The following is a 26283-nucleotide window of genomic DNA, read 5'->3' as shown; positions in this document are numbered from 1 at the left end:
CATAACCCATCTTGTTCTCATCACATCCCATGTTTCTCTCTGTACCCCTGTACATTTTGCAGCTTATGGTTTGACAGAGCTTATGAGATCTGCAGAGATTCTCTCAGTTGTCAGCTCCTTTGTCACTGTTAGTATTTGCAGACAAGATTAAATTTCTTGCAAACATTAATTTTGTGGTTCCTTGTGGTCTGCAAAACCAGCCTCATGGCTGCATTGCTAAATGAACGGCTAGTAGCAAATACTTGGTGCAGTTACAAAGCCTGAAGCTATGGCCCCATTTTCTCCCAACTGAGGTTTGTTTACTTCTGCTTTTTAAGTCTCTTTAAAGTAATTTCTAGGTCTGTTAATTATTCATTATACCTTAATTATATTTAGTCCATCATCACCGCTCTTCCTTTGGTGAATGAAGTTGTTATTTATGAGTCAAAAGCTATTTATGAAACAGACAGTCTGGTATCCTCAGAAAGATGTGAGTTGAGGGACCTGTTTTAATTATTAAAGCCTTGATTACAGAGAATGAGTTAATTTAACAGGTACAACTGGTATTCATTTTTCTGCTGTGTATATGTCCTGCTGCTTCTTCCTGGAATCTCTTTTACTTCGTTGGGTTAGAATGGGGACATTGTCTGAGTTGAACTTAATAGCTTTGGAAATGCTTTTCACTTTGTAAATTGAAAGCTTCAATGTAGAAATTATCTTTTTGCCCTGTTTTGACTCAAGACTGAGTAGACTGAGGCCTTTGGTTCATGCCAAGGAGCAAAACGCCATCAAGTGGAATTCCGTGTTAGCTCTACCCTGGCAGTGTTAGCTCTACCCTACCCTGTGGTAGCTCTACCCTGGCAGCAGGAACGGCTGCTGGGTTTTTTGTGGTTGTTTTGTTGTATAATGAAAGCTAATCCTGGAGAGAACCCCAGTGGTGTGGCAGCCAAGGCTGAGGCTGAGGTCTTGCTGTTGTGCTGAGCCTGGCTGAGGTTTGTGTGCGTCTATTGGATTGATTCTTGCATCAGTGTCAAATATCTCAGCAGCTGGCACGAGGAAACAGTGTGGCATAAGCACAGCACAAGTGTGAATGTTCCTAAATGAACATCTCTCGCACATTCTAGCAGTCTCTAGCATAAGACAAGAGAAAGGCAGGAGGAGAAAAGCTCCCCGTGAGCCCTTCCTTTGTCCTCAGTAGTGCTGCTGGTGGTGGGAATTCTCTCCTCGGGTGGGCTCAGAGCAGTGAAGTCCAGAATTAGGTTTTCTAGGCATTTGCATTCCTACATAGCTATAGTGCTAAAAATATTGTACCTACACAGATTGCCTGCAGTGCCGTAGTGCTCTGACAGCTCGTGTGTGTTTTCTTCGTGAGGAGACTGAGAATCTGTTCATTCCGCAGAACTGTTTATTGCTGCACACCAAACTGGTGGCAGGTTGGTGGATGAGTTTGGCTCATTTGTCTGTTTTCACGACTCATGCAGGCCAGGCAGATGAATGGTGTCCTGGTGAGAGCGGGGCCTTTCAATCACCGCCTTCAGCCTGTGCTGCTGCAGGCTGGGCTGAGCAGAGCCATGAAGTCAGTGCAGGCGGCTGCTGTGCCAGCAGTACCAGTGCGACTGCGCCCGGCTGTTTGTCATCCCTCCCTCCCCTGTCTGCCTCTGTCTAGACCAGAAGAGACATGGGGAGATTTAAGAGCTTTTTCTGCCTGGGTCTCTGTGCACGCTTTCTTTCCCACATCTGAGGCTTTGTCTAGACAAAAGTTGGGATTCCTGGACAAAAACTGAGATAAAGGAGAAAGAAGAAATGCGACTGATTTGCAAAGCAAGTCAGAAAAAATACAAGGTCTCACCTACAGCCCATCCTTTCCTGCTGTGTCTGTATGGTGTATGATATAATCGGACTGACCCATTACAGCAAAGCAGCTTTGTCACAGCTTCTGGTAAAAGAATGAAACAAGCAGATGACATCAGAGTAGCTTCTGCAAGTCTCTCTTTAATTACAGTGCTGGGTGAGGACATTTGTTGCCGTCACATGTACTGGTGATAGGTAATGTACATTCCTGACTCTCCAGGAGCCGTGTTTTCACTGGAGATGTTCACCACAGAGGTAGTGGCTTTTTGTTTTTTTTGTTGTTTTTTTTTTCTGTTCTCCTTTTTCTTTCAGCAAGATTCAATAAGCTGGTCAGGAGGATCAACAGACCCATAGCTGCAGTGGGAGCAGGCAGGGAAGCATCAGCGCAGGCAGGAGGTCCCCCAGCTGCTTTGCTACACCACAGCATGGGGCCGTGAGCCACGGAAATGCAGGAATGGGAAGACTCCATAAGCAGAACTCAAGCTTCAAACACAAATACTGAATCACAAAATAGGGACTGCAGCAAAGGGTTGTAACAAGTGTTTCTGAGCAGATTTCGCCTTGCAGCAGAGAAAGAAACCTTTCTCATATTGTGTTCAATATTGTGCCCAGGTCTGAGTCAAGAGACCTCATTGCTCCGTGCACTGTAGCTGCCTTATTGCTGTGAGGAGCTGCCCAGCCCAGGGCTGGATGTCGCCATGCCAGGTGCTGTGCCAGTGCAGGCTGCCCTTGCTCTTAGCAATTGTTCATTCTGTGTAAAGCCACAGGTGATGAGCTCTCATCTTCTCACAGAGCTCTGGAGGCTTGGTTCGTACACGGGAAGTGCTATAGCTTGTTCGCTAAGAGTGGGTGCTTTTGGGAAAGGCAAACCTGCCACAGAGGAGATGTGCAGACATGGCATTGCTGCCTTCCCAAGGACAGCGGAGATACAGATATTCCCATAGAACACCTCTGAGTCCAGAGTGTTAGGAGCAGGTGGCTTAAAACCTCACTGGGATTAATGGTCATCACAGAAATGCTCAGGTTGGAGGGGAGCACAAAGCCCAGCCAGTGCCACCCCCGGCCATGGGCAGGGCTGCCCCCCACCAGCTCAGGCTGCCCAGGGCCCCATCCCACCTGGCCTCGAGTGCCTGCAGGGATGGGGCACCACAGCTCTCTGGGCAGCAGTGCCAGCGCCTCACCGCCCTCTGACAACAGGATTGCTTCCTAATCCAATCTAGATCTCCCCTCTTTTATAGTCCCATGTCCTGTCACCATCAGCCCATGTGAAAAGTCATTCCCTTCCTGCTTGTAAACTCCCTTCGAGTACTGGAAGGCCTCAATGAGGCCTACCCATGATGATGGGTTGTGGGTAATTCTTTTTCAAAAAATACATAATCTCTATGAAAATATACCCATCCTTCTTTACCCTAACTAGCAAATTTATGAAGAACACAGACTCCTTCTGAGAACTTCTTTCTCCCCATGGTGTTTTGGAAGAGCTGTTCATCACCAGATGAACCTAAAATTGGATGTGTTGAGCTGGATTCAGAAAGCAAGTACAGATGGTGGTTTTGTCCCATCCTGAGTTAACACTGAACAGAAGGTAAAGTTATGGCACAAGGTTGATATTTTATCCACATTTGGGTAATTTTCAGGGCCCACACCAAGCGTTAGTAAGGAGGAAATATCACCTGTAGCGACTTCCAAATGCTTTAATTGTTTGGGTTTTTTTTGTTTGTTTTGTTTTTGTTTGTTTGTTTGTTTGTTTTTTGGTGTACATGCATATTATTTTCTGTTTTGATTCAGCTCCTCACCTGGGAATTCACAGAGTCAAATGGCACATTTCTGCTTTTGTAAATGTGATAGAAAAATAAGCATTGGCTTATCAATGTTTTTTTCCTCATTCAATGATTCTTTGAATCTTTTAATTAAGACCAGTCTGAATTGATTCCCATCACTGCATGCACATACCTGGTTGAAACTTCTCCAGCTTCTGTGCCTGAGACCTCTTGAGTCACACATTCAGGCATCTGTAATTTAAATTTATAGCTGTGACCAGACCTTGAAGAGCCATGTTCAAATGTTATAAAAGCCCATGGGCAAAATACTAATAACACTGGTTATCAGCTTCTTCCAGGAACAGAGGATTAGATGGGAAAGCTTCGGATCAAGGTGGGACTCCTGCCTTGGTTTCAGAAGACGACTGAGAGCATGTGTTACAGCCACCTGACACAGTCTCTCCTTGATGTACAGCTGGAACACATACAGCCTATGCAGCCCATCCCATGGGAAAACACTTTGTTAACTATATAGGGAAACACATAATAAAAGAAGCGCTGCTTGGCAGCGGTCTTTGTCTGATCTAAAGCAGAAACTGAGTGGATATTCCACAAACTGCATAGAGAAAAAGGGGATTATATTGCTCTCTGGATTGCTTTAACATCTTCAGGAAACAGTGGGTAATTGGAATGAGGGAGCCTGCCTCTGCATATGGCTATTGTCATCATGAAGCTCTCCAGAGCCTACATCAGTTTTTAGCCAGACCTGTTTCCATGTCATTTTATTCATCTTACTGTATTTTATTTACAGAGATATTACAAAATATATTGTGAACTGAGTATGATAAGCATCAAGTGGATTTGGCAATGCCAGAGTCATCATGGTGACATTATGCTGTTAGGGATTTCCATTTGTTTTAAACCATGAAACATAGCAGAGGGTGAGGGATGCTGGAAACATCCGGACCCATCCAGAGTCCCACCTGGACACAGAGCAGGTCTAGCTAGGGACATTCTTGGGCTTTTATTCTGGCTTTTTTTTCCAAAATTCACAGTCTCAATCTCATTTGCTATTAATTTGTAGTAGGCACGTGTTACACACTCTCTGTTAAGAAACATAGGTAAACCATATCTGAGGTGATCCTTGGCTTCATGGTGCCTTAAAGTTAGGTGGGAAGAACTGGACCTAACTTGTCCTGTCCAAGTTCACTTCTGAAATGGATGTGGCCCCAGATGCACAGCCTCTCCTGGCACAGTCTTCATGTCTCTACATTCATCATGCTACCACTCCTCACCTGGCTTTAACTTCTTGGGAGAGTCTGGAAATGAAATGCTGGTGGGTAGAAATTGCTGCTGGGCTGGCTGACAATCAGTGATGGTTGGTGTCTTGTTTGGTGCGAGTGCATACTTTGCAGTACACAGTGTCACTTCTTTAATTTCTCTCTCCTTTTATTTTTTGGCTTGGGCTTCTGTTCAATTCATCCTATTTACTCGTATTTACATTGATGTAGTGGTCCTGCATGAGACTTATGCTCCCCCTTCTCCTTCTGCCCACTGCTCGTTGCAGGGGTTGGATCTGTAGGTGGCAGAGACTTCCTAACCCACCCGGGGACCTCTTAAATTCGTGTGTGTGTTTTCCCTCGGAGCTGCAACAGTTTGATACTGGGTAAGTCAGCTGAAGGTGAAGGCAAAGATATTGTACGGAGTTTCTGCAAGCTCTGTCTGGCTCCTATTGCAAAGCAGAAAAGATGCTCTTGTCTTTGGTGAGAATCGTATCGGTGACTCCATGCACGAGCCAGCAGCAGTGACTCATCACTGCCTGCACGCGGCTCTGCGAGTGTCTGTGTTTAATGCACTCAAGGTTAGATGGCCACAGGCAAGAATCAAGCGAGTGTGTCTCGATTTTTGCTTCCACTTCAAACACAGTGTGAGAGTAACTCTTAGACATGCCCCTGGGATGGATGTCCCGGAGCCCAAAGGTCGCCCCAAGGAGTGGGAGAACCTCAGCATGAAGGTCCCCATGATGTCCCTGCCAAGAGGTGTGTGGGCACGGCACTCCATCGCACTGCGCTCCTCATGTCCAGCACAAGAGCTCAAGATCTCTTCATGGCTGCCTGTTTGTGCGCGTGAATGGCATTGGTTTCTTTTTCTCATTCGTAAAATTGTGGTTAATGTTTTTACTTTTAACAGTGGAGGATCTTCATGAAAGCCTTGCGAAATTCAATATTGAAGGTGGTGTAAATAATTGGATTGACAGCACTGTTGACATATCCAAGCCACGTAAAGGCGCTGTACATTGCTGGGGGGATGTTGCAATCGCAGTGCATGTTCAAGATGTGAGTGATGAAGAATGGGAGCCAGCAGATGATGAAAACACCTGGGGGGAAAGGAAAGAGACAGATCTTGATTGCCAAAAACTGGAAAATTTCTGAGATGGAGAACAGTAAACCTTCTGTTTGTTGCTATGTCTCTGACTATATCCTAAGTAACCAAGTGGTAAAGAAATTTTTTGCTGCTGTAAATAGACAGGCTACATCAAAACCTCTGCCCTTCAGGGGCACCGGTTTCTTACTGAACTATGCTGCCTCTTGTGCTATAAGCTGTATTAGAAAGCATATGAGATTTCTTGCCCCTGTCTTTTGGCACAGCAGGACGGCTTCCTGAGCCTTCTTACAGCCCCGTGCCACATTCCTGGCTGCAGGGATGCAGCCTTCCTACTTGAAGCCTGCTGCCTGTTTACACAAACACATTTCTGATGTACTGAATGGAACTGTTCCTTTAGGGACCTGGGAAAACAGCCTGTGTCAAGCATTCAGCCTGGGTGCCTTAACCCTGAGTAGCTGTTGCCTGTCTTGAGGAATACAGGGTGAAGCCAATGTGCGCTCTCACCAAGTACAATGGCTAGCATCTGGGTGGCTTTCTTCTCCTTCTGCTGTGAGAGTTTCCTCCTGTTCATAGCCTTGAGAAGAGTGCTCCTCGTCTTGCCATTAGGCATGGACTGGATCTCAAAGACCTTGGCTGTGTGCAGATTTTCTTTGGCATGTCCATTCTTCTCTACTTTCCCAGGGCTGTCCAAGGTGCACCGGCTTGAGGCAACGGGCACAACCAGCTGGTGGTTGCTTGGTGCTGCTGCCTTGGCAATGGTTCTCTCAGGGGGACTGGTACTGGACACCATCTCCATTTCCATCTCTATGTGACTTTCCGCCTCCTGGGTGAGAAGCAAATGCCCACATCATAAGGCAGGTAAATATACAGGGAGGAGCGATGAACGTTTCTTACAGTGAAGCTGGATGATGCTGAAGAACAATCAACACCTCTTCTCCCTCCCTGCTTTTTGGGAGAGCCTTGGAGAAAGGTCTAGAAGTTGTTTACACGTGAGAATACATTTGGGTAGATGGGTTTGACAGAACTGCAGGAAATGACTCTTGCTCCTTTATTGCACAAGGAGGTTAAGAGATGGGAGAGACACTGTCTTCCCTCCCCATATATTTGATTTGAGTTTTAACAGTGTAAATAAAAACAAAATCTACAAAACCCAACACAGCCAATGCAGTCCAAGACTTAAAGTAAATAATAGAGAGGAGAAGAAAATCAAAGAGACAAAAATTGTTAAAATGTCATGGCTTTTATAGCTGCTCTTTAGGTGATCTTAGTCTGGCTTTTTGAGCTCTGTGGTGTTAAACCCGCTGCTTCACGCTAAGGAACAGGAAGAATATTTAAATTTTGAGATTGAATGGTAACCTTTGCTCTTAGCTTATTTTTCTCCCACACTGCATAAATTCATTTTGAGCCCTGAGAAGGGAGAAAAGGGGAAAGCTGAACGCTCTGAAAAACTACCACTTCTCTTTAACACTCACCACTTTGCGCTTATTAACTTGGAAACTCCCATTGGACTTCACAATAACTGTGCAGAGCTTCACGTCTTCTGGATGAGTGCATTTGTCCTAAGGGGCAAGCACCGGCTCATAGGTTACACAAGCAGATAGTAATTAGGAAGGGTTGCTGGTAGGGGAGGCACGTGGAAACACAAGCACAGGGCATGAAGCAGAAACTAATCGATGTGACCAGGGTGCTAAGATGGAGAACTACTCTGGAGAGGCAGCAATGGAGGCAAGAGTCCCTCATGGTTTTAGTGAAGGAAGGAAGCCACAGAGTTTACCTTCAGCGGCGCATGCGTGTCCGAGTCCAGGCCGTGGCTGCTGCGCTTGGTGGTGACGCGCTTCCTGCGCCTGCGGAGCACCATGTAGATCTGCACGTACACCAGCAGGGTGACGATGAAGGGGACGTAGAAGGAGACAACGGAGGAATACACGACGAAGGCAGGATTGGCAATGATGCACTCCCTCTCATCTGGAAGACAGAAGGTTTCGGGCTCGCTGACCCCGCTGTTGGACCTGCACCAACATCCCCCTGCTCCATCTGAGAGCACCCAGAGTGGAAGGAGCACTCTACCTCGCAGAGCCAGGTAGATGCCAACAGCCAGCTGCAGGTGGCACAACTCACCTGCCTTGTTGAGGCCAAACAGGATTGGGCTGGAGATGGCAAATGAGAGCACCCAGACCACGGCAATCATGACGGTGACCCGGCGCTTGGAGCTGTAGCGGGTGTTGTACAGCATTGGCATCGCTACGGCAGTGTACCTGCAGCGGGAGGCACAGACCTGCATTACTCTGCAAGAGCTGCCCTGGGTTTGTCGCCGCAGAGCCCTCACCTGTCAATGCTGATGGCACAGAGGTTGAGGATACTGGCGGTGCACATCATGACATCAAGGGTGACGAAGATATCACAGTGGATCCGACTGAACCTCCACTCCCCAACCACCTGCAGAGAGAACGCAGTCAGTGCAGGAGATCCCCTGCTAGGAGTGCTATGGAGGGGTCTGACAGGACAGGCATTGATTGTATATTCCAAGCAACGCTAGTTGTACTTGTAGCTCTTATTAGACATGCTTTAAATTTAATTACACCTGGCAAAGATCGTAACAGGGAAGAAGGATCCTTCCTTTTGTGTCTTTGTTTATAAAAACGGGGAAGAAATTTAATGTGGATTAATTTTTGTGAATTAATTCAGAGTGAAAATCCTTTGACACGTTACTTGTGATAAAGACAAAGACTGAGAGATAACGCTTCTAGCTACCAGTAGACTTTTTCTCCTGTATTACGCTGTTGAAACTGAACTTTGAAAATTAAGTTTAATAGCAATTATTAGGACTACTGTATTTGGCATGTGATGGAAAATGTATATTTCCCTCTAATAAAAATAGAGTCCTACTGCATTTGAAAATAGAATGAATAAGATAACTATTCTTCAGTTATTTCTGCTCTGATATACATAACCATAGGGAGCATGAAAAAGAAAGAATGACTGCATTGAAGCTTGAGTGACAGATGAATACTCAGTGATTAAAAAATCTCTTAAGAGACAAAGTCACATCAGTAACTTCAACTAGAGTTTGCCCGAAGGCAAAGGTTCCCAGTCAGATATAAGGCTGTGCAAAGTCACGTTCCTGAAATCATGGGTTTGAGTGTGTGGAAAACACTGCGATCCCCATGGCTGGCCCAAAGAGAGCCAGGGCTCCTCGCAGCATGAGCGCTGTGGTCAGACAGAAATACAATAGATGAGTGAAACTAACCCCAGAGGCATTAACTACAGTCACATTCAGCCTGTGGTCATGTTAATGTGCTTCAGCACACGCACAATGCTTTACATTTTTTAAGTGCCACACAAACAGTAATTAACTGGAGTGATAATTAGTATTGTGGCTTCTCGACAGCCCATGTCACATCAGCGGATTTGTTTTGCTTTGCATTAATACTTAACGAGCTGATTGATTATGGCTTCTTCCACTGCTTGCCTCTGTTTTATCATTTCCTCTCCTAATGAAATGCCTGAAAATGAATTGCAAATTCAGTGTAGTTCCAGTCTTATGCTTTCTCTGTCGGTCGCCAGCATCCCAGCTCTCGGCTGCTTGAGGAATGCAGCCATCCCAGCCAAGGGCAGGGGGAAGCTTCTGCTTCTCCACTCTTTCCTCCAGAGATGTATTTCATTCTTTTGTGCTGTTTACTGATGCAAGAGTCCTTTGCTGCCGGGTAAACAGTATTTTGGGAGTATTTGGCTCTCTTAAAACAATGTGCCACTCAAGTATGGCTCTGTGCTGCAGAAGCATAGAGCTCTTTTGTACCGAAGCGACAGGCTAACGGCAGTAATGTGACAAGTAGCTCACTTGTGAGTCTGCTTCTCTTATATATTGTGACATAAAAGCTCTGGATTTACAATCTACTTCTACAACTGCTTGCTCTTCTTACTACTCTAGTCCTTCAGGAATAGGTTTCTGATTACTGCTCAGTGCAGTTGTAGTGTGACACCCATGATGTTGTTTCAGGATCATTCTTGTGCTTGGGAACGTTCAGTTTGTTGGTGCAGTCTTGAAAACTTACTTGAGATCTTTCTCTCTTGATCCCTGGATTTACAGGCCAGATTTTCAGTGCAATTGGGTGGTAATTCAGACTTCTGAACAGTAGCGTATTTTCAAGTAAACCTGTCATATACTATCATGTCTGTCTATTGAATAACTCGATTATTAGGAAATTTAAAACATAGAATCATAGAATTATTAAGGTTGGAAAAGACCTCTAATATCATCCAGTCCAACCTGCCACCAACACTGCCCACTGACCATGTCCCTCCATACTACATCTACCCTTTCCTCAAACACCTCCAGTGATTGTGTCTCCACCACTTCCCTGGGCAGCCTGCTCCAATGTCTGACCACTCTTTCTGGGAAGACATTCTCCCTAATAACACTCCTGGGGAAGTTCAGGAGGTCTGGAGATAGCCGATGTCCAAGCTGCTAAACCTTCCCCCTTGGTTACTCCTATACCAGAACCATTCAGTACTGGGAGGCAAAGCTGGGCCACCTACCTCCAGATAGACCACCCAGGGCATGACCAGCGTGGCCACCAGGAGATCCGCCACCGCCAGGCTGACGATCAGGTAATTGGTGGTGGTCTGCAGGGCTTTCTCCCTGGACACAGCCATGCAGACCAGCACGTTGCCAAACACAATGACGAAGATGAGGAGGGTGAGCAGCACGGCATAGTAGTTATACTGAGGCTTCTGGTCTGCACTGGACTCGTTGAGCGGCTTGCTCCAGTTCCTGTCCCCGGTGTTGTACCAGGAGAGGTTTAGGGGATCCATGAAGGTGAACTTGCCAGGTCCCAGCTCCACCCTGCACAAAGAAGGTGTTGGGAAAACAGTCAAATGTTGACATGTAAAATAAAACCAAAATGACCATGCGTACGCGGCCTTGCTTCTGAATTCCCATGTGCAGATAGCTGCTGAACGGGAGTGCTACGGACATCCAGAGCACAGCTTGAGCTGATGGTCAGATACCTGGGCAGGGATTTGGGAAGTTCATTTCCATTTTGGGTTAATTCCCCCAGATTTCTGCAGTTTGGGCTATCAGTTGCAGTCATTACATAAAGAAAAGGGGACATGCCAGAGGTTGCAGTCAAAGAGCTGTTTAAAAGCAGCTGAAGGTTTTGGCTGCTTGTTTGGGGTTCCAGGTTTGAAACAGACCTTGTTTCACTTCTCAGCACTTCCTGAGATCACCCATTTCATATTTGCCAAGCTTCACCTCCATAAAGACCACTGTGATTTGAAAATCCGGCCACGTTCTCAACAGACCTTAAAAAAGGCCCTTTAATTTTCTCACTAAAAGACAAAGCAAATTAGATTTATTAAACCACGTAAGTGATCAAAATAGCAAAACATTTGCAAATATCAAATTCACTTGGGAACAATGGTTTCTTTATGTTTCACTGAGCTTTTGTGCGCTTTTTTCATTCAGAGAACAATTTGTATAATAAACCCTGGAAATTTGTTGCATATGGGTCCTTAATAGCTGATAATTCAAAAAGTGTCTGTCTGACAGTGCTATCAGCGGCACTTGATAGCTCTACAAATGTCTTCTTAAAAACTGTCAAAGTGTCAGAAATTAATTAAATGTTAGCTTATGTGACTCAGAGTGAAGGGGGAAAAATCAATGCTAAATGCAGCGACAATTTCTTCTTTTCTCCTGTTGCCCTTTGATAATGCAAAGCTATCTACAGAAGGCAGAAACATGCATATAATGCAGGATGGGGAAAAAAATAAAGCAGGAACATAGAAAAGTATCTGGAAAGTATAAAAGGAGTTGAATGATTTGGTACGTGCAGCTCCTTGACTGTTCCAGCGCCTGAGCTCTGACTGCGGTTCATTTCCAACTCAATAACTGCACAAAATTACAAAGCCATGGGTCAGATTCATTCTAGAACCCAGAAAAAGAATGGGCATGAAAGGGTGTTTGGTCACCAGGAGGTTTGGTAAAGTCTGGGCTCTGGTTTGGGGAACAGAACAGCTCGAGGCCAGCCCACTTCCCTTCTCCCACTGCCCTTCCCACACCCGATCACGTTCCTGCCTGAGAGGCACAGCGATGTCCCATGTTAGTGCTGTTGTTTCCAGCACATCTTGCACAGCTGTTTCCAAGACCATTTTGTGCAAGGCACAGTTACATCATATTGATGAACACCAAGGTTATTTTCCAGAGCAGAGTAATAAGCTGACCTTGTGCTTCTTGTAACTCAGTGTAATGGCTTTGGTCTGTTTCAGCTTTTAGTCTGGTGGAAAAAAGGGGAAAAGCATAAAACTGGCTTATGGTTGCAAACCCAACTGCACCGCCATCCTTCTCCTGTATTTTCATTTCAGGAGAAAGTCAAGAAGGTCTGGTGTCAGTTCACAAGCAGGAAGGGAGGACCAGTGTCCCTGACCAACTGGGAAATGCCTCTTGGTGCTGCCTGGAATAGGACGGTGCTTCATGGTCCTTCACTGCTGATGGTTTCTCAGCAGAGGACAGAGCAACACCCAGAAAACTGCCCTGAAAGGAGGGGTCTTCAGTGCTTTTATCCAAATAGCTGCATGGAGCTGGGGGATGGGATCGTAAATGTAGGGGAGAGGGAGGACGGGCCTGCGGGCACTTGTGGGAATGGGGTCGGAGCTCTGCACACCGCTGCCAGGGCAGCACAGAGCCAGGTCTGCCTGTGCAGGGCCGTGGGACGCAGGTGTGGGCAGAGCCCTGAAACAGAACAAATTCCATCCTGAATTAACTGCGGCAAAGCCACCTTAATTCCAGCTGGGAGCCCACACGGATTGTTAGCGTGCCTGAGCTAATCCAGCTGCAGATTTACCGAGCGGTCAAGGGCAGGATGGAGAAGCAAGGTCATAGCCCTGTGCCCAATGCCAGCCCTGGTTCCTCCCCACACTTTGCAGCTCCAGTCTGGCCCAAGGCTGTGTGGGAAAGGTGTTCAGAGACAGATTTGCTCCAAAGGCATTTCTGTTTCCCAGAAATCAATGTCTAAGTGATGTTTGTACACTACAGCGCCTTCCTGAATATTGTCATTTTCTTCAGAAGATGTGGAATCGATGGGCCACAGGAAAGCTGTCAAACTGACAGCCTCTCTGTCCTACAGATGTCTCCTGGTGCTGTTTACTGGGCTCCACCGAGAATACAATGCAGGCACCGCAATTAAGGGCTATGGTGTTGTGCTGGAGGAGGGAGGTGGAGGAAGAGGAGGAGGAGGTGCTTTGTTTCCCTGTCCAGGAGCTCTGTGTGAGGGGAAGCAGCTCCTGGAGCAGTTGTGTTGTTCCTTGCATATTAGCCCTGAGCTGCTGTGCGTGGTGAATTGCTGGCCCAGAGAGCAAGGAAGGCAGCAGGCAGGGAGCAGGGAGCTGCAGAGCATGGGGTCCACAGGCACTGAGGAGGAGGCAAGGTCAGGAATTAGGAAAACATTGTGAATTTGGACTTGGCTGAACCTGCTGCTGCTGTTGCTGCTGCTGCTCGTGCTGATGAAAAATCTCTTGAATTACTCATCATAGAATCACTGAGGTTGGAAAAGATCTGTAAGACCACCCAGTCCAACCGTCCACCTCCACCAATGTTGCCCACTGACCGTGTCCCTCAGTGCCACATCTCCACGGTTCTTAAACACCTGCAGGGATGGTGAGTCCACCACCTCTCTGGTGCAGCTGTGCCACTGCCTGACCACTCTTTTGGAGAAGAAATTTTTCCTAATATCCACTCTGAGTCTTCCCTGGTACAATTTGAGGCCATTCCTTCTCACTCTATTGCTGTTACCTGGAAGCAGAGACCAACTCCTAACTCACCACAGCCTCCTGTCAGGGACTTGAAGAGAGCAGTGAGTTTCCCCTGAGCTCCTCTTCTCCACACTGAACAATCCCAGCTCCCTCAGCTGCTCCTCATCACACCCCATTGTGCCCCAGACTCCTCAGCAGATTTGTTGCCCTTCTCTGGATATTCTCTCATTGCATTTCTTAGTGGTTCTCTCTCTCCAGCAATAAGATTATGCAAGCAGCAAGTTTAGTTACTTGTGCACCTCCAGATATAGAGATGAGAGACAAAGATTTGGGTTTTTTGGAACTGAATTTTAACTTCAACGTTGCACAACCTTCACGTCTATAAGATGTAACAGTTCTCCCTATCAACTTCTTGTAAAAGCCTGAGGAAAAGCTTCCTCTGTGCCCTTTCTCTAGGGGACCCCTTTAGAGTGAGGGCCTTTAGGGGTGTTCAAACACTCTGTTATTCAAAGCATGACATTTTCTATGCACAGAGTTTTGCTTCTCAGCAGCACTCAGAGCTCTGCACTAACCCCGTGTCTGAGCTACTGATCCAACAGCAGCTCAGGGAGGAGAATCACAGCAGCCCCAGCTCCTCTCCCTCAGTGATGAGGAACCCCCAGCACTATTCACACCCCAATCAGGTTTCCAAGCTCACAGCATTGGTCCCAGCCAACCCAGCATCCCTTGGAGATGCCAGTCCTGCTCAGAGAAGGCTTAGCAGGTGCCTAGCAGGAAAGACAGGAGGGCTCTTTAGGCTGCAGATCAGTGGTTTTCCTTCCAAACTGCTAGGATGTATAAATAGCTTCCTCCAGCAATAATCTCCTTCTAGAAACCATCCTCATTGCCTTTACCCATGTAATGAAAAGGGTGCTCTGGCTCCTGCCTGGCAGGCTGCTGGTGCAGAGCCATTGGTTCCTATCAGTCCTGGAGAAGACGTGGGTACAAGGCAGGCTGTACCATGTTCAGCATTTGGCAGATGAAGAATTTTGCAAGCTGGAGCTGCTCCAAACAATCACAATTCTGTGATTCTGTGATTCTGATTCAAACACAGCCCACTTGAACAGTGCTCAGCCTGGTGGAAAGGATGGGCAAATAAGGACTGTTTTTCACATTGTTTTTGACTGTGTGTGCTCTCAGTCTTGGACTTCCAGCCAGACCATGGAATCACAGAATGGTTTGGGTTGGAATACATCCTCAAAGGCCGCCTGGTGCCGCTCCCTGCAGTGCACAGGGACACCCACAGCTCCAGCAGTGCTCACAGCCCCAACAGCCTGACCTGGGCTGTCTGCAGGGACGGGGCACCACCGCCTCTCTGGGCAACCTGTGCCAGTGCCTCACCGCCCTCAGTGCCAAACCTTCTGCCTCATCTCCACTCTCAATCTCCCCTCTTGTTGTCTGAAGCCATTTCCCCTTCTCTTATCACACAGAACCCACTAAAGAGTCTGTCCCTTTCTTATTTTCAGTGTTTAAGGATGAAGAATTTCTTTCTTAAAATCAAGGATCCTTCTGTTGGGCACACATAAAAGCCAATTGTGGAAATAACCATGTTTTGCACCTCAGGATCTCCTGAAATCTGTAATGGCCACAGTGAATGCTGCATTGGTAGGGTGAGCATCATATGTGTCATCATTCCTGTGTTCTCACATGAAGATGGCTGCTGTCAAAGGCAGGCCTTCTTACTAGGAAGACATTCCTTATTAACTATTGCACTGCAGTAGACCTAACATCCTGTTTTGTACAAAAGACCATTTTCCCTAATTCGTTAATATGTAAACTAATGCTAGATCTCTCTGAGCAGAGCCTCTGACTAATAGAATAGCTCCCCAGCCTTATGATGCTGCTAATCCATCTTTCAGATTTTGTTCTGTATTTGAGATCATCCACCAATGTCTGCAAATAACTTTTTAATCACTGGTAGAGCTAATTATATTATTTCTCAGGAAATGAAGAGGTTGAATCCTTTCCCTCCCATCCCCAGCAGTTGTCTATAAAAGTAGTTGAAATTTGAGCAAAATATTTATACAGGCTGCCCAGAGAGCTGTGGTGCCCCATCCCTGCAGGCACTCGAGGCCAGGTGGGATGGGGCCCTGGGCAGCCTGAGCTGGTGGGGGGCAGCCCTGCCCATGGCCGGGGGTGGCACTGGCGGGGCTTTGAGCTCCCCTCCAACCTGAGCCGTTCCATGAGTCTATGATTCACTTTTTAGTACTGGTTAAAAAGTGGAAACTGTAGAAAGATTTAAAATATGCTTTGGTTTGGTCTGACAAATGTTCCCCCTACGTTTTGATGCTTGGTATTTGAAGAATATAACTTAATTTGATTGCAGAAATAGATTGTGCTAATTCCTCAGTTGAATATACAATGTTCCCTCCAGTCGGGCTCTCAACATGGATGCAGCACCTAACACAAGGACATCTTAGCACTGAGGCCCTCAGCCATACTTTATTAAAAGTAAATAATAATAATTCACATTGAGGATATCAAATATTTGCCTTCCACTTATTCCATCTAACATTCATTTAGCAGCTGCTCTTTTCACTGCCACTCCTATCACTAAGCTTGTTTGCAAAAATGTTTGCCAAAAGAAGCAAATTCCAAAGGAAAGCAAAGCAGCCCTTTTTCCTCTTCCCTTTCTCACTTCCCCCTCTATGTCCCAGGTTTGGTGGGGTTTGCCCTGAGCTGTGCATGACTTTTATTTTCCACAAAGTCCCTTTTAGTGGATGCTCTGTGCTTCGTGGTGAGTGGGGACCAGAGGTGGCTGCAGCCCATGGAGGTGGGGAGGCTCCCTGTATTCCTCTGTAGAGATCAGCCAGCACTGCTCAAATTTCAAATCCTAATGATCTTTAATCATTTAATCCCTGACCCAAATCGGCTCCACTGTTCTGCCTAAATCCTGACTTCCAGCACCAACCTTTGTCAGCTTTGCAAGTGAACTGGAAGTGCAAGGACACATATGTGGTCCGGGACGTATCCTTTCCATCTCCTGCCATAGTGTGGGCACTCAGCGTCGAGCAACTGAGCTCTGCAAAGCAGCAGTCATGGCCACAGTGCTGGGAAGGACTCGGGGAGACCCTGTTGTTCCTGCTCTGCACTGTGGCAAGTGTTTGTCTAAACGTCCCCACCCAGCTTTCCAGATAAGCCCAGCACTTCTTTACTCTTATACCAGCAGCATACATTCAGCTGTACTACTGCTACATTCTTGTGTCCCCCTCCTAACTCAATAATTTGGCCCATGGGCACAGATTCACTACACAGCAGATCCTTTTATCTCTTACTTATGACACAGAGGTGTGAGTTCTTGGAACTTCTATTGCTGCCAGGCACAACTTTCTTCCCACTGGAGATTCTGACATTATTACAGATGGATTTGGCCCTTAGCTTGGGTAGCAGGTTGGAGATTCATGATCCTTGAGGTCCCTTCCAACCCTGGCCATTGTGTGATTCTGTGATTCTGTAGCAGAAGAACCATGTGTATTTGGGTCTCAAAGAGATACATAAGAAAGATGTGCAATATGGAGACCGAACCTGTTTGAGAGTGCCAACAAGATGATTTTTCTGAACAAACAAACAAAACCAATCCACCAACCAAACCAAGAGCTTTACAGTAAATCAGCCTGCAGAGAGCCACCAGCACTGCAACCCCTGGCCAAACTTCCCCCTGCTGCCCTTCACACTGCAGAGGTTAGGAGGGAATTTGTAGCCATGCCCCCATGACAGCACTGCAGTGACACTGTGCTGTCACCACTCTCCCCCCCGGGCACCTGAGGACAACTCCCCCTGTTCACACACTGCAGGGAAGCAGTGCAGAAGGAGCTGGGCGTCTCTCCCCCATCCCTTGGTCTGAGCTGACGGGAGATGCAGTGTGACAAGGAGTGTCACACGCGATCAGACAGCACCATGAGACAGCTGTGCTGCCCCACCTGACTCACCCAGCCCCTCACTGCTGTCCCCGTGCTCTCAGCCCCACCGAGCACTGCAGAGGTGGTGAGGGGAAACTGCCTCTGTCCTGCCAATGGATGGGAAAAAGAGAGAAACCATCTCAGAGCCCAGGTGGATGGCATGAGCCGTGGGAGAGCAGCGGCCATGTCCCCATGGTGCAGGGCACGCTTGTTTTCCAGCACACAGATGTTTTGCCAGTGCCTGGTAATCTGGACCTGTTTAGTTACAACTTTCCTATCATTTGCATATCCATTTAATCCAGAAAGTCATTAATGGGGCTCCGGATAGTCATGAATATTTCCATCCTATTTGGGAGGAGCAGGTACTCTTTCCAGTGAAACACTGCAAGGAGTCACTAATGTTTTTAATTATGGAGTGCTTGGTACAAGTAATTGTGGAAGTTAAAGTTGGGCCAAAGCCAGCGCTACCTCCAGTGACAGTTTTATTCATCAGCATTATAAATAAGGGGGCAGAGGTGTCCAAAAGCAAAGTGTGCATGGCCTGAACAAATGTTCCCTGTCTGCTGGAGGTGAAACAAGCAGAGAAGTGCAAGGAAAGCCTCTGCCTGGCACTCACCTTCCTAAAACAAATGCACTGTAACACTGCAAAAAGGAGCATACTCTCTAACACACTCACCCTGCAAAGTTTCCTTCATCCTCCCATCAGAGCTCAGTCTTCTCATCACATTTTGAAGAAATTACTTGCAATGAGGTTCAAAAGAGGTTTTATTTGCTGTTTTCCACTGTATCTGTGTCTTATTTTTCTCTGCAAACTGATGTGTAACAGTACTGAAATAACACCGAGTTCCCTCTCAGCATTAAATGCTGTTCCAGCAAACAGAAACAAGAAGAGAGTAAAGACTCAGGGATGTGTGAATGTGATATCCCTTGCCTATATATGCTGGCCCACCTCCACTGCCTCTCAGTGCTGGTGCCACCTGTGCCCTCCTCGAGGTGTTTTGCGAAGTGCAAGGACCAGACCTACAGTTTTGTTCCTAACTCAGACATGGGGTGGGTTGGACGGGAAAATTCTTATGATTTGACTTCATCACTCAGAAATGAGATTTGTTCTTAGTGATCAATGTGCTCTCACACCGGATGCACTGGGAATGTCTTCAATGTGATGCTATTAGGATGGAGTGCTGAGAGAAACGACCCAAAGCTGAGATATTTCCTATTCAGTCATTGCTTTACTTCAGTGTTTCCTCTGAGTGCCCTTTTCGTTTTCTTATTCCTTTCTCCTGTAAACCGTCTCACATGGAGGCTCTGTGATCTGAGCCCTCCTGAATCAGAAATTCAGCAGTTAACCACACTGCAATGTGAGGACCCAAGGGATTTTTACTTTATTATCATTATTTCTTTTCATCGTTTTCTGTCACTGCTGTAATTTCCTAATTGATTCTTCTTCCACACTAGGGGGAAAAAAAAAAAACCTCCGGATAAATAAAAATAACAGTTGGAAAGGAAATTGCAAAGCAATACACATCATATGTAGGCAAACATCCTCCTACATAACGAATAATTGCACATTGTTATCGCGTGGAGCTCTTTTTATTAGTGAAGCACCTTTCAGAAGAAATACATATGCTTCTATTCTAGAAGGGATATTTGGAGAATATTTTGGCTTTACTGGTGGTGTGGAACAGGAATGGCAAAATTCCTCTTCCAGAAGCACTCACCTCTGTCGTAAGCACTGAACCCAGAACTTTGCAGCTAAAGAAGCTGTGATAGCAAAGACAGATTATTGAGTTTGTAATGAGGAAAAAAGCCAGCACAAAAATTTGTGGGAAAATTAGCTGCATTTTGCAGAACACTGATTCAGTTCAACTGCCCATGGAAATAGCTTTGGCCATTAAGTTTTTGGCAAGTCCAAGCTCTTAATGCTCTGCAGAACCAAAGTCGTGACTGGGGGCAGCAGTTACCCCTGAGCTGTCCTGGGAAATCCCAAAGCCTTCTTTACTGCTGTTTGACAGCAAAGAACAGACTGCTCTGCTCATCTTTTTTGTTTTCCAGAGTGGAACACCAAGAGAAGCCCAAAGGTTGGCTGTACCTTCAGGTGCAGCTGTAAAATAATAACAGCAATGTTTTTGTAGAGTCACAGAATGGTTTGGGTTGGAAGGGAGCTCAAAGCGCCTGGTGCCGCTCCCTGCAGTGCACAGGGACACCACAGCTCCAGCAGTGCTCACAGCCCCAACAGCCTGACCTGGGCTGTCTGCAGGGACGGGGCACCACCGCCTCTCTGGGCAACCTGTGCCAGTGCCTCACCGCCCTCAGTGCCAAACCTTCTGCCTCATCTCCACTCTCAATCTCCCCTCTTGTCGTCTGAAGCCATTTCCACTTGTTCTAGCACAACAGATCCATCTGAAGACTCTATCCCTTTCCTTCTTTCAGCTTATGTACACTGGAGGAGGTCTGGAATCCTGACGTATGGATCACAACTAAAGTGACATACATGTTGTAAAGCCAAAGACAAACCAACAGTAACGACATGCAGAAATCCTGGCTAGCACACAGATTTGGATGTTGAGTTGGATTCTCCTGTTAGTCAGATAATTAAAAATCTCTGATTATTAGCATCAGATTGCCATTAAGAAAGTGAAAATAAGGAGCTTACGCATTCACTCAATCACAGCATGCTGAAGTATTCCTGTACAGTCACAGACATTTTTATAGCATCCATAACCTCACAAAGATTATAAATGATTCACGCAATGGGACGAGGGCCGTTCTTAGTGTTCAGTCATATTGATGGCTTTTTAAAAATATATATGTTATTAATGATTTTTGAATTAATAACCTTTATAACTGTGGCTAATCTAGCATGGACAACTAAACTGGGACTCCTCCATCTGTGTGTAGGACGGTGAGCTGCTTGGGGGCAACCTGTTCTCTATGCTGCTGGGAGATGCAGGATTTCCAAGCAGGTAGACAAGGCTCTGCCTGGACTGGCTTGTCTGGGCTGGTCACCAGAGAAAAGAGAACAAGGTTAGAACTCCAACCTCAGGATCCTGCAGTCCTGCAGATAATCACACTTCTCCAGACTGTGCTCAGAAATACGTGAAAGCTTGAAATATGCAGATAAGGAGGTTACAGGAGGTCAGGAGAGTGCCTGTGCCAAGCAGAATCTTAATTTGTTAAAACTCCAAACTGCATGAGAAATCTAAATAGTGCTTGGGGCCAGTGCTCAGATCAGACAAGTAATTTGCAAGGTGTAATGTATTGGGTAATGCATTTAACTGTTCTGATGTCTTTCCTCAATTCTAGTGTTCAGGAGAATGTGATTCAGAAACCTGAGATGCTGGTGAAGGGTTCATTTCTCTACAAAGCTGCAGATTGCGCAGTGCGTTCTCAATAGTGTTGATTTTGCTGATGCATCCACAGCACTAGCGGTTGGCAACCTGAAAAGTGAGTAAAATCAGATACTTGTATTTATCAACTAATAAGTGTGTTTTCAGCTCTCAGACAGAAACAGCTGAGGCTACAGATTCTGAAATTTGGGATAAATAATGGAACACGCACAGAAAGGAAGATAAAAATCAAACTGAATGGTAAGTGCAAGGGCTGCACACCACCGTGGATTTCACTTAGTTCAGCAGGGCTGGATTGCACTCTGATTAGCCTTTCCCAGACAGCCGTACACAGGTTTGGTGTGTTTATTCAGCTCCATTAGAAATGTGAAGTGTGGACGTCACTCTGATCATCCAGGCCTTCTGACAGGGCTCGCCACTGTGTTCTATTATTGACTGCTTTTATTGCTCCTTCCAGTCTATCCCTCTTTCTCCAGTGCTACAGAACACATAAGGCTACATTTACATTTTCTGAATGGACTAATCATGGCTCTCTGCTTTGATAAAGATTGTGCAGCCTCCCACATAACCACATGGAAACCAACAGGGAAGAGTAAACCAGAAATAAACCCGTTCCAGGGGGCTGAGAGAAAAATACCCACCAAGATAATTGGGAGGGATGTACAGCAAAGAAGCAGTTGAACACAGAGTCACATCTTTTAAAAAATTATAATGCTAAAAATATCCAGATGAAGGACAGCAAGAGAAAACATGATTGAAGCGGAACAATTGGTAGGGGAGTTAATACTTATTAGCAACCGTTTTAGATTGAATATAGGTTGGTTTTGTAACAGCACAAGGAATGATGCATCTGACAGGACTTAAACAATTGCCTCCCCCTTTCCAAAGAATCTAGTTAGCAACACTGCTGCAAATTAATCGATCTCAGTTGTGTGCTTCTGAATAGTTAGCCAAAGCAAATCTACCTACTGCACATTTGTCTCCATAAAATTGCGTAAAAAAATTTGTTTGTCTCCAAACAAATCCTGGCAAACCTTCTACCCCTGAGTTCCAAACCTCATTATGGTTCAAGATGTAGCCCACCGTATTTTTTCCTGTAGCCTTATAAGAATAACCTTGAGGAGTTGGACAGATTTCCTTTAGTCCATCGCTGCTCCTCCAGCAGAAGCTGAAACGTATTGCCTGGGAAGGAGCATGAGAACGGGGCAGTGTGTGTGATATTTCTGCAAGCTGCCACTCATCAAACAAGAGTTTGTATCTCAGGCTTTCACTGAGTAAGTTTCCTTCCTGTACATTTATTGCCCCTGGGAGAATTTATTTCTTTTGCACTTGAAACTGCCTAACCCAGATTAGCAGTAATCTCCCCTTAAATCTGGGTTAGCAGTGTTTAGGAACATTTCGCACCCAGACATCCTGTGCCAAGAAGCTTTACAGCTAAATTACCTTTGTGTGAACATGCTTCCCATCCTATATCTCTCAGCCTTGAAACGTTGGCTATGTCCATGTCAGAAAGCTCCTTTCCAGATTCCCTGATAGTTCAGAGGAAATTTCTGCACGCTGGGTGAAATTGCAAAAGAGTGGCTATGAGATGATTGTGAGGTTCACGGGCCAAATCCTTCTTATTCGTATCTGAAGAACTGCAGACACTTGTGCACTTGAAGATAAGTATTCTTTTCAAAGTTGCTTGCATTAGAGAATTCATACGTGGTGTTTGTCAAAAATATGGTGACTTACATAAAGAAGTGTGTGAGAAAAAGGGCAAGCCTGGCAAAAGCGGGTTAAAGTCAAGCAAGTAAATGCTTTGTAAAAACACAGTAGGACCTAGACCTTCATTCCACCACTTCTGCACACAGTGGAAATAGCAATGTCCAAATGTTTCCAAGTAATATGAAACCCTACTTTCTTCTGGGGGAAGCTTGATTTATTTTCCTATCCAAATACTCCCTGCACTTTCACAGGTAGATAATTCCATACAACACACTGGATATCCACAGCTAAGGCAGTTCGCATCGGTCCTCAGGGTCCTTATGGCCATGGGCAGTTTGGTTGTTACATAGAGTGGATTCAGCTGCCCCATAGGACTGAAGTGATCCATCCAAAATGTAAAATTCTCTCATAACTATTTTTTTAATCCAGCAATGAACACAGGAGCATCCAGGGTAATTACTCCTCCTGAAAGGTTTTGCTGTGTCCTTTTGAGAGGCATCAAAATATCAGCACTATAAGCTCTTAAAAGGCAAATTTGAAGTTTAAGCAAGCACGGCAGGGGGAGTGTGGGGGGGAGGCGGAGTGTTTTTTGTGTGCGTGTTTTAATGCTAAGGTGGAATTTTAGAAGAAGGATGCACAGGAAATCATACCAATCATTTATGGTTGGACTGGATGATCTTGTAGGTCTTTTCCAATGTTGGTGATTCTGTGATTCTGTTTTTCTGTGATGCTGTATGTGCTAAGCCTTTCTGCTCAGTGGTGTCACGGGTCCTCGCTGTCAGTGCCATTGCTCAGCACTTTCAACTTGATTACAAAATGCTGTTGTTCTCTTCCAGTTGCATTTAACAGCAAGTTTGTAACTTGTGCTGTCCGCTGACCAGTGCCTGGAGCCTTTGCTAAGGGTAGCAGCAGCCTGAGTGTGCAATCCCAAGAGCATATGGGGAGGAATACACTGAACCTGCAATGAAGTGCCATTAAGGGAAGTGCTGAGTATTTCTCCCAGGCAGGTGCCTTACACTTCAGCAAAGCTGGGAAGGATTGAAGAGCAATCTTTGTGCTTGCTTCCTTGCATGCATGCAGTGCATGCAGAGAGAATGGATGCCAAGCTGTGATTCCTTCGTGAGAGCTGCGCGTGTATCCACACCGCCGCCGCTCCGCGCATTCACACGGTGTAACCTCTCAGCACAGAGGGTGCATGGTGACATGGGGCTGCTCAGGGGACAGCTGTGTGGGTGGGAATGCAGGACAACATGTGACCTCTGACCTAACTGACATCACAACCGAGCCTTTCACCAATGTGAAAGTGGCGCAGAAGGAAAAGGAAAAGGAAAAAGGAGGTTCTTTGCTGCTTGATACAGACCACGTTTGCTACCAGTCAACCTGTACCATCAGCCCAGCCTCACCTGGCTTCAAGTTCATGTGCCTCTCTCTGAAGTCTGAAACTTGCAATCTTGCTTTATGATGCCGTGACACCTCACATAAGGCAAAGCACTTAATTTATATCAGATAATTGCAGCTCTGTAGTTACCTCTAGAAACATTAAGGCAAAATGTAGGATCCAAACTCACACCTATGTAATCCTGCCAATGCACAGTTGTTTCTCCCAATGCTATTATTTCAGATATACAGAAGATCTGAACTCGGCCTTTCTCTTTCTTTCTCTCTCCATCAGATTTGCCTGGCATACATGCCCTGCCTATGTAAGCAGAAGATAACCACACAGATCAATAGAAAGTGCTTTTACAACTCTGCTCTAAAGAATGAGACATAAGGAATAGATTCTGAAGTAGCAGAATTTCTGGTGAGTGAAAACAACAAATGGAGAAAAAGTACACAAAAATTACAGATGGTGCTATTTCCACTTCTTTGGTAGGGTTCTTCACACAGCTTTGATGGAGTTAGCAGTATTGCCAATAGACTTTTCCTAGATTGCTGCAAGCAAGTGACTTTTACATAATTTCAAAAACATAACCACAGGATTCTGTGGTTCTATGATATACTTATGAATTACTAAGACCATTCTGTGGTTAAAGGAACAACTGAATGAGACACTGTACATGTAAGAAATATAACACATGCTATTTTGCAGTGCACTGTGTGTGCAATCTATTTGAACATTTATATCATAATTTTCGGGTTGGTTACTTATAAAACAACGATGCTTTTTTCCCCATCTTTTTTACTTTAAATCCTACTTGTTGAACAGTGATTCATGCTCCACATGCTGTTAACTCTACGGCTTCATGCTTTGCATGGGTAAGTCAGGCTGAGAGGGACTTGACAGTTAATGTGAGGATGTGTGATCTGTGTAGAAACCACCTACAGTCAACAGCTTTGAACAAAAATACTTCAGTGCTGAACTGGACCCAACACAACCCTCTCGTCTGCTTCCCTGCCCTGACTCCTTGGTTTCTTCTGGTTTCAAAAAGCCAGATGAAACTTACAGCTGAAAGACAACTGGGAAATATTAAAGTAGAAACAGGAATAATTCAGAGTTCCTTCATGTCACAAAGGTTATTATAAACCTTGCAGGATTTTTGAAAGCTTGCCTTACAGGGCTTGTTCTGGAAAGGGTGATAGAAACCAATCTGGTGTCCTTCACTGGGAAGAATATCTCAGCATCACAGCTGGTACTGAGAAGTGAGTTGCGAGGTGTGTGAACTTTGCATTGCGTTGCATTGCTTTATGTAAAATAATAATAATAATAATAAATTAAAAATCAGTGTAATGAGAGAAAAAACACTGTTTTACCTAAAGCAATTTGATTGAACAATCTCTTTCTTTGGGGAAGTGGAATATACCTACATTATACTCTATCTACACATCCTCCTCCCAGAGTTTTCCCTGACACTTTATTTCCATTCTGTGTATGTGAAAGCAACGCTGAGTATTAAACTTCTAAACCCAAGCCTAGTTTCTTAGCATCTCTGCACGTATCTTTAGCATTTAAAAACAACTTCTTATTGGTTTGCAGTGTTTTAGAAGAAAAAAAAAATCAAGATAGTCTGTGTTTCAGATCTTGCTTTCACCTACTCTATTTCAAGAGAGATCTGATAGTACAATGACAAATATTTTGTCTTTCCATTGTCTTTATTTACACTGCTAGGCAGTGGTGAATACACCATCTACTTATCTCTCTCTTCCATTACTGCGATATTCACAGCATTTGTATTTCTTGCAGAAAAGCATCGAGATTTGTCTCTTACCTTCAAGCCATATGAATTTCTCGAGCAGAGGCAGCAGTACTTTGTGCCAAATATATCCAAAACACCACAACTCTCCACCGTGGCTTTTCCTGAGCTCTCCCGGGTTTCCAAACAGACTTTTCAGTATTCAGATGCACTTTTCCTGACCGTGCGCATGCAGAGGAGCAAAAAACAAGCTGGGTCTCGTGCAAATGAACCTTGCTGTGGTTAACCCCAAGCCAAGCTAGGAACTGCTGGAACTTCAGGAGCTCGGGGAGCGCTTTGGCTTCCCGGGAAGACGTGATCTGGGAGCAAAGCCTGCAGAAATTCTCTGTCCATTTCCTTCAGCACATCGCTGGGTGTAGAAGCGGCAGGTCCATCCCCG

The 26283-nt window shown here is 45.5% G+C and overlaps 1 protein-coding gene across 3 annotated transcripts; it reads right to left on the bottom strand.

The window, feature by feature from the left end:
* Nucleotides 1-474: 474 nt before the first annotated feature.
* DRD2 (dopamine receptor D2) lies at nucleotides 475-26277 on the bottom strand. Of its 3 annotated transcripts, none has more exons than XM_003212731.4 (8): nucleotides 25920-26277; nucleotides 10512-10818; nucleotides 8302-8411; nucleotides 8094-8230; nucleotides 7750-7940; nucleotides 7448-7534; nucleotides 6480-6798; nucleotides 476-5967 (listed from the first exon to the last, which is right to left on the bottom strand). In XM_003212731.4, exons 2-8 carry the CDS (start codon nucleotides 10785-10787, stop codon nucleotides 5774-5776), a joined length of 1314 nt encoding a protein of 437 aa, XP_003212779.1. In that variant the 5' UTR covers nucleotides 10788-10818; nucleotides 25920-26277; the 3' UTR covers nucleotides 476-5773.
* Nucleotides 26278-26283: the final 6 nt, after the last annotated feature.

The sequence above is a fragment of the Meleagris gallopavo genome, chromosome 26 (assembly GCF_000146605.3).
Source record: "Meleagris gallopavo isolate NT-WF06-2002-E0010 breed Aviagen turkey brand Nicholas breeding stock chromosome 26, Turkey_5.1, whole genome shotgun sequence".
Lineage (NCBI taxonomy): Eukaryota > Metazoa > Chordata > Aves > Galliformes > Phasianidae > Meleagris > Meleagris gallopavo.
This window is presented reverse-complemented; position numbering and strand designations above follow the sequence as displayed.

Coding starts and splice junctions, on each gene's coding strand:
- DRD2 (XM_019622850.2), bottom strand. CDS start 10,787: ATGGATCCCCTAAACCTCTCCTGGTACAACACCGGGGACAGGAACTGG. Junction 7,535..7,749: donor ACACGCATGCGCCGCTGAAG/GTAAACTCTGTG, acceptor CTTGCCCCTTAG/GACAAATGCACTCATCCAGA. Junction 5,968..6,479: donor GATGCTAGCCATTGTACTTG/GTGAGAGCGCAC, acceptor CTTTCCCCCCAG/GTGTTTTCATCATCTGCTGG.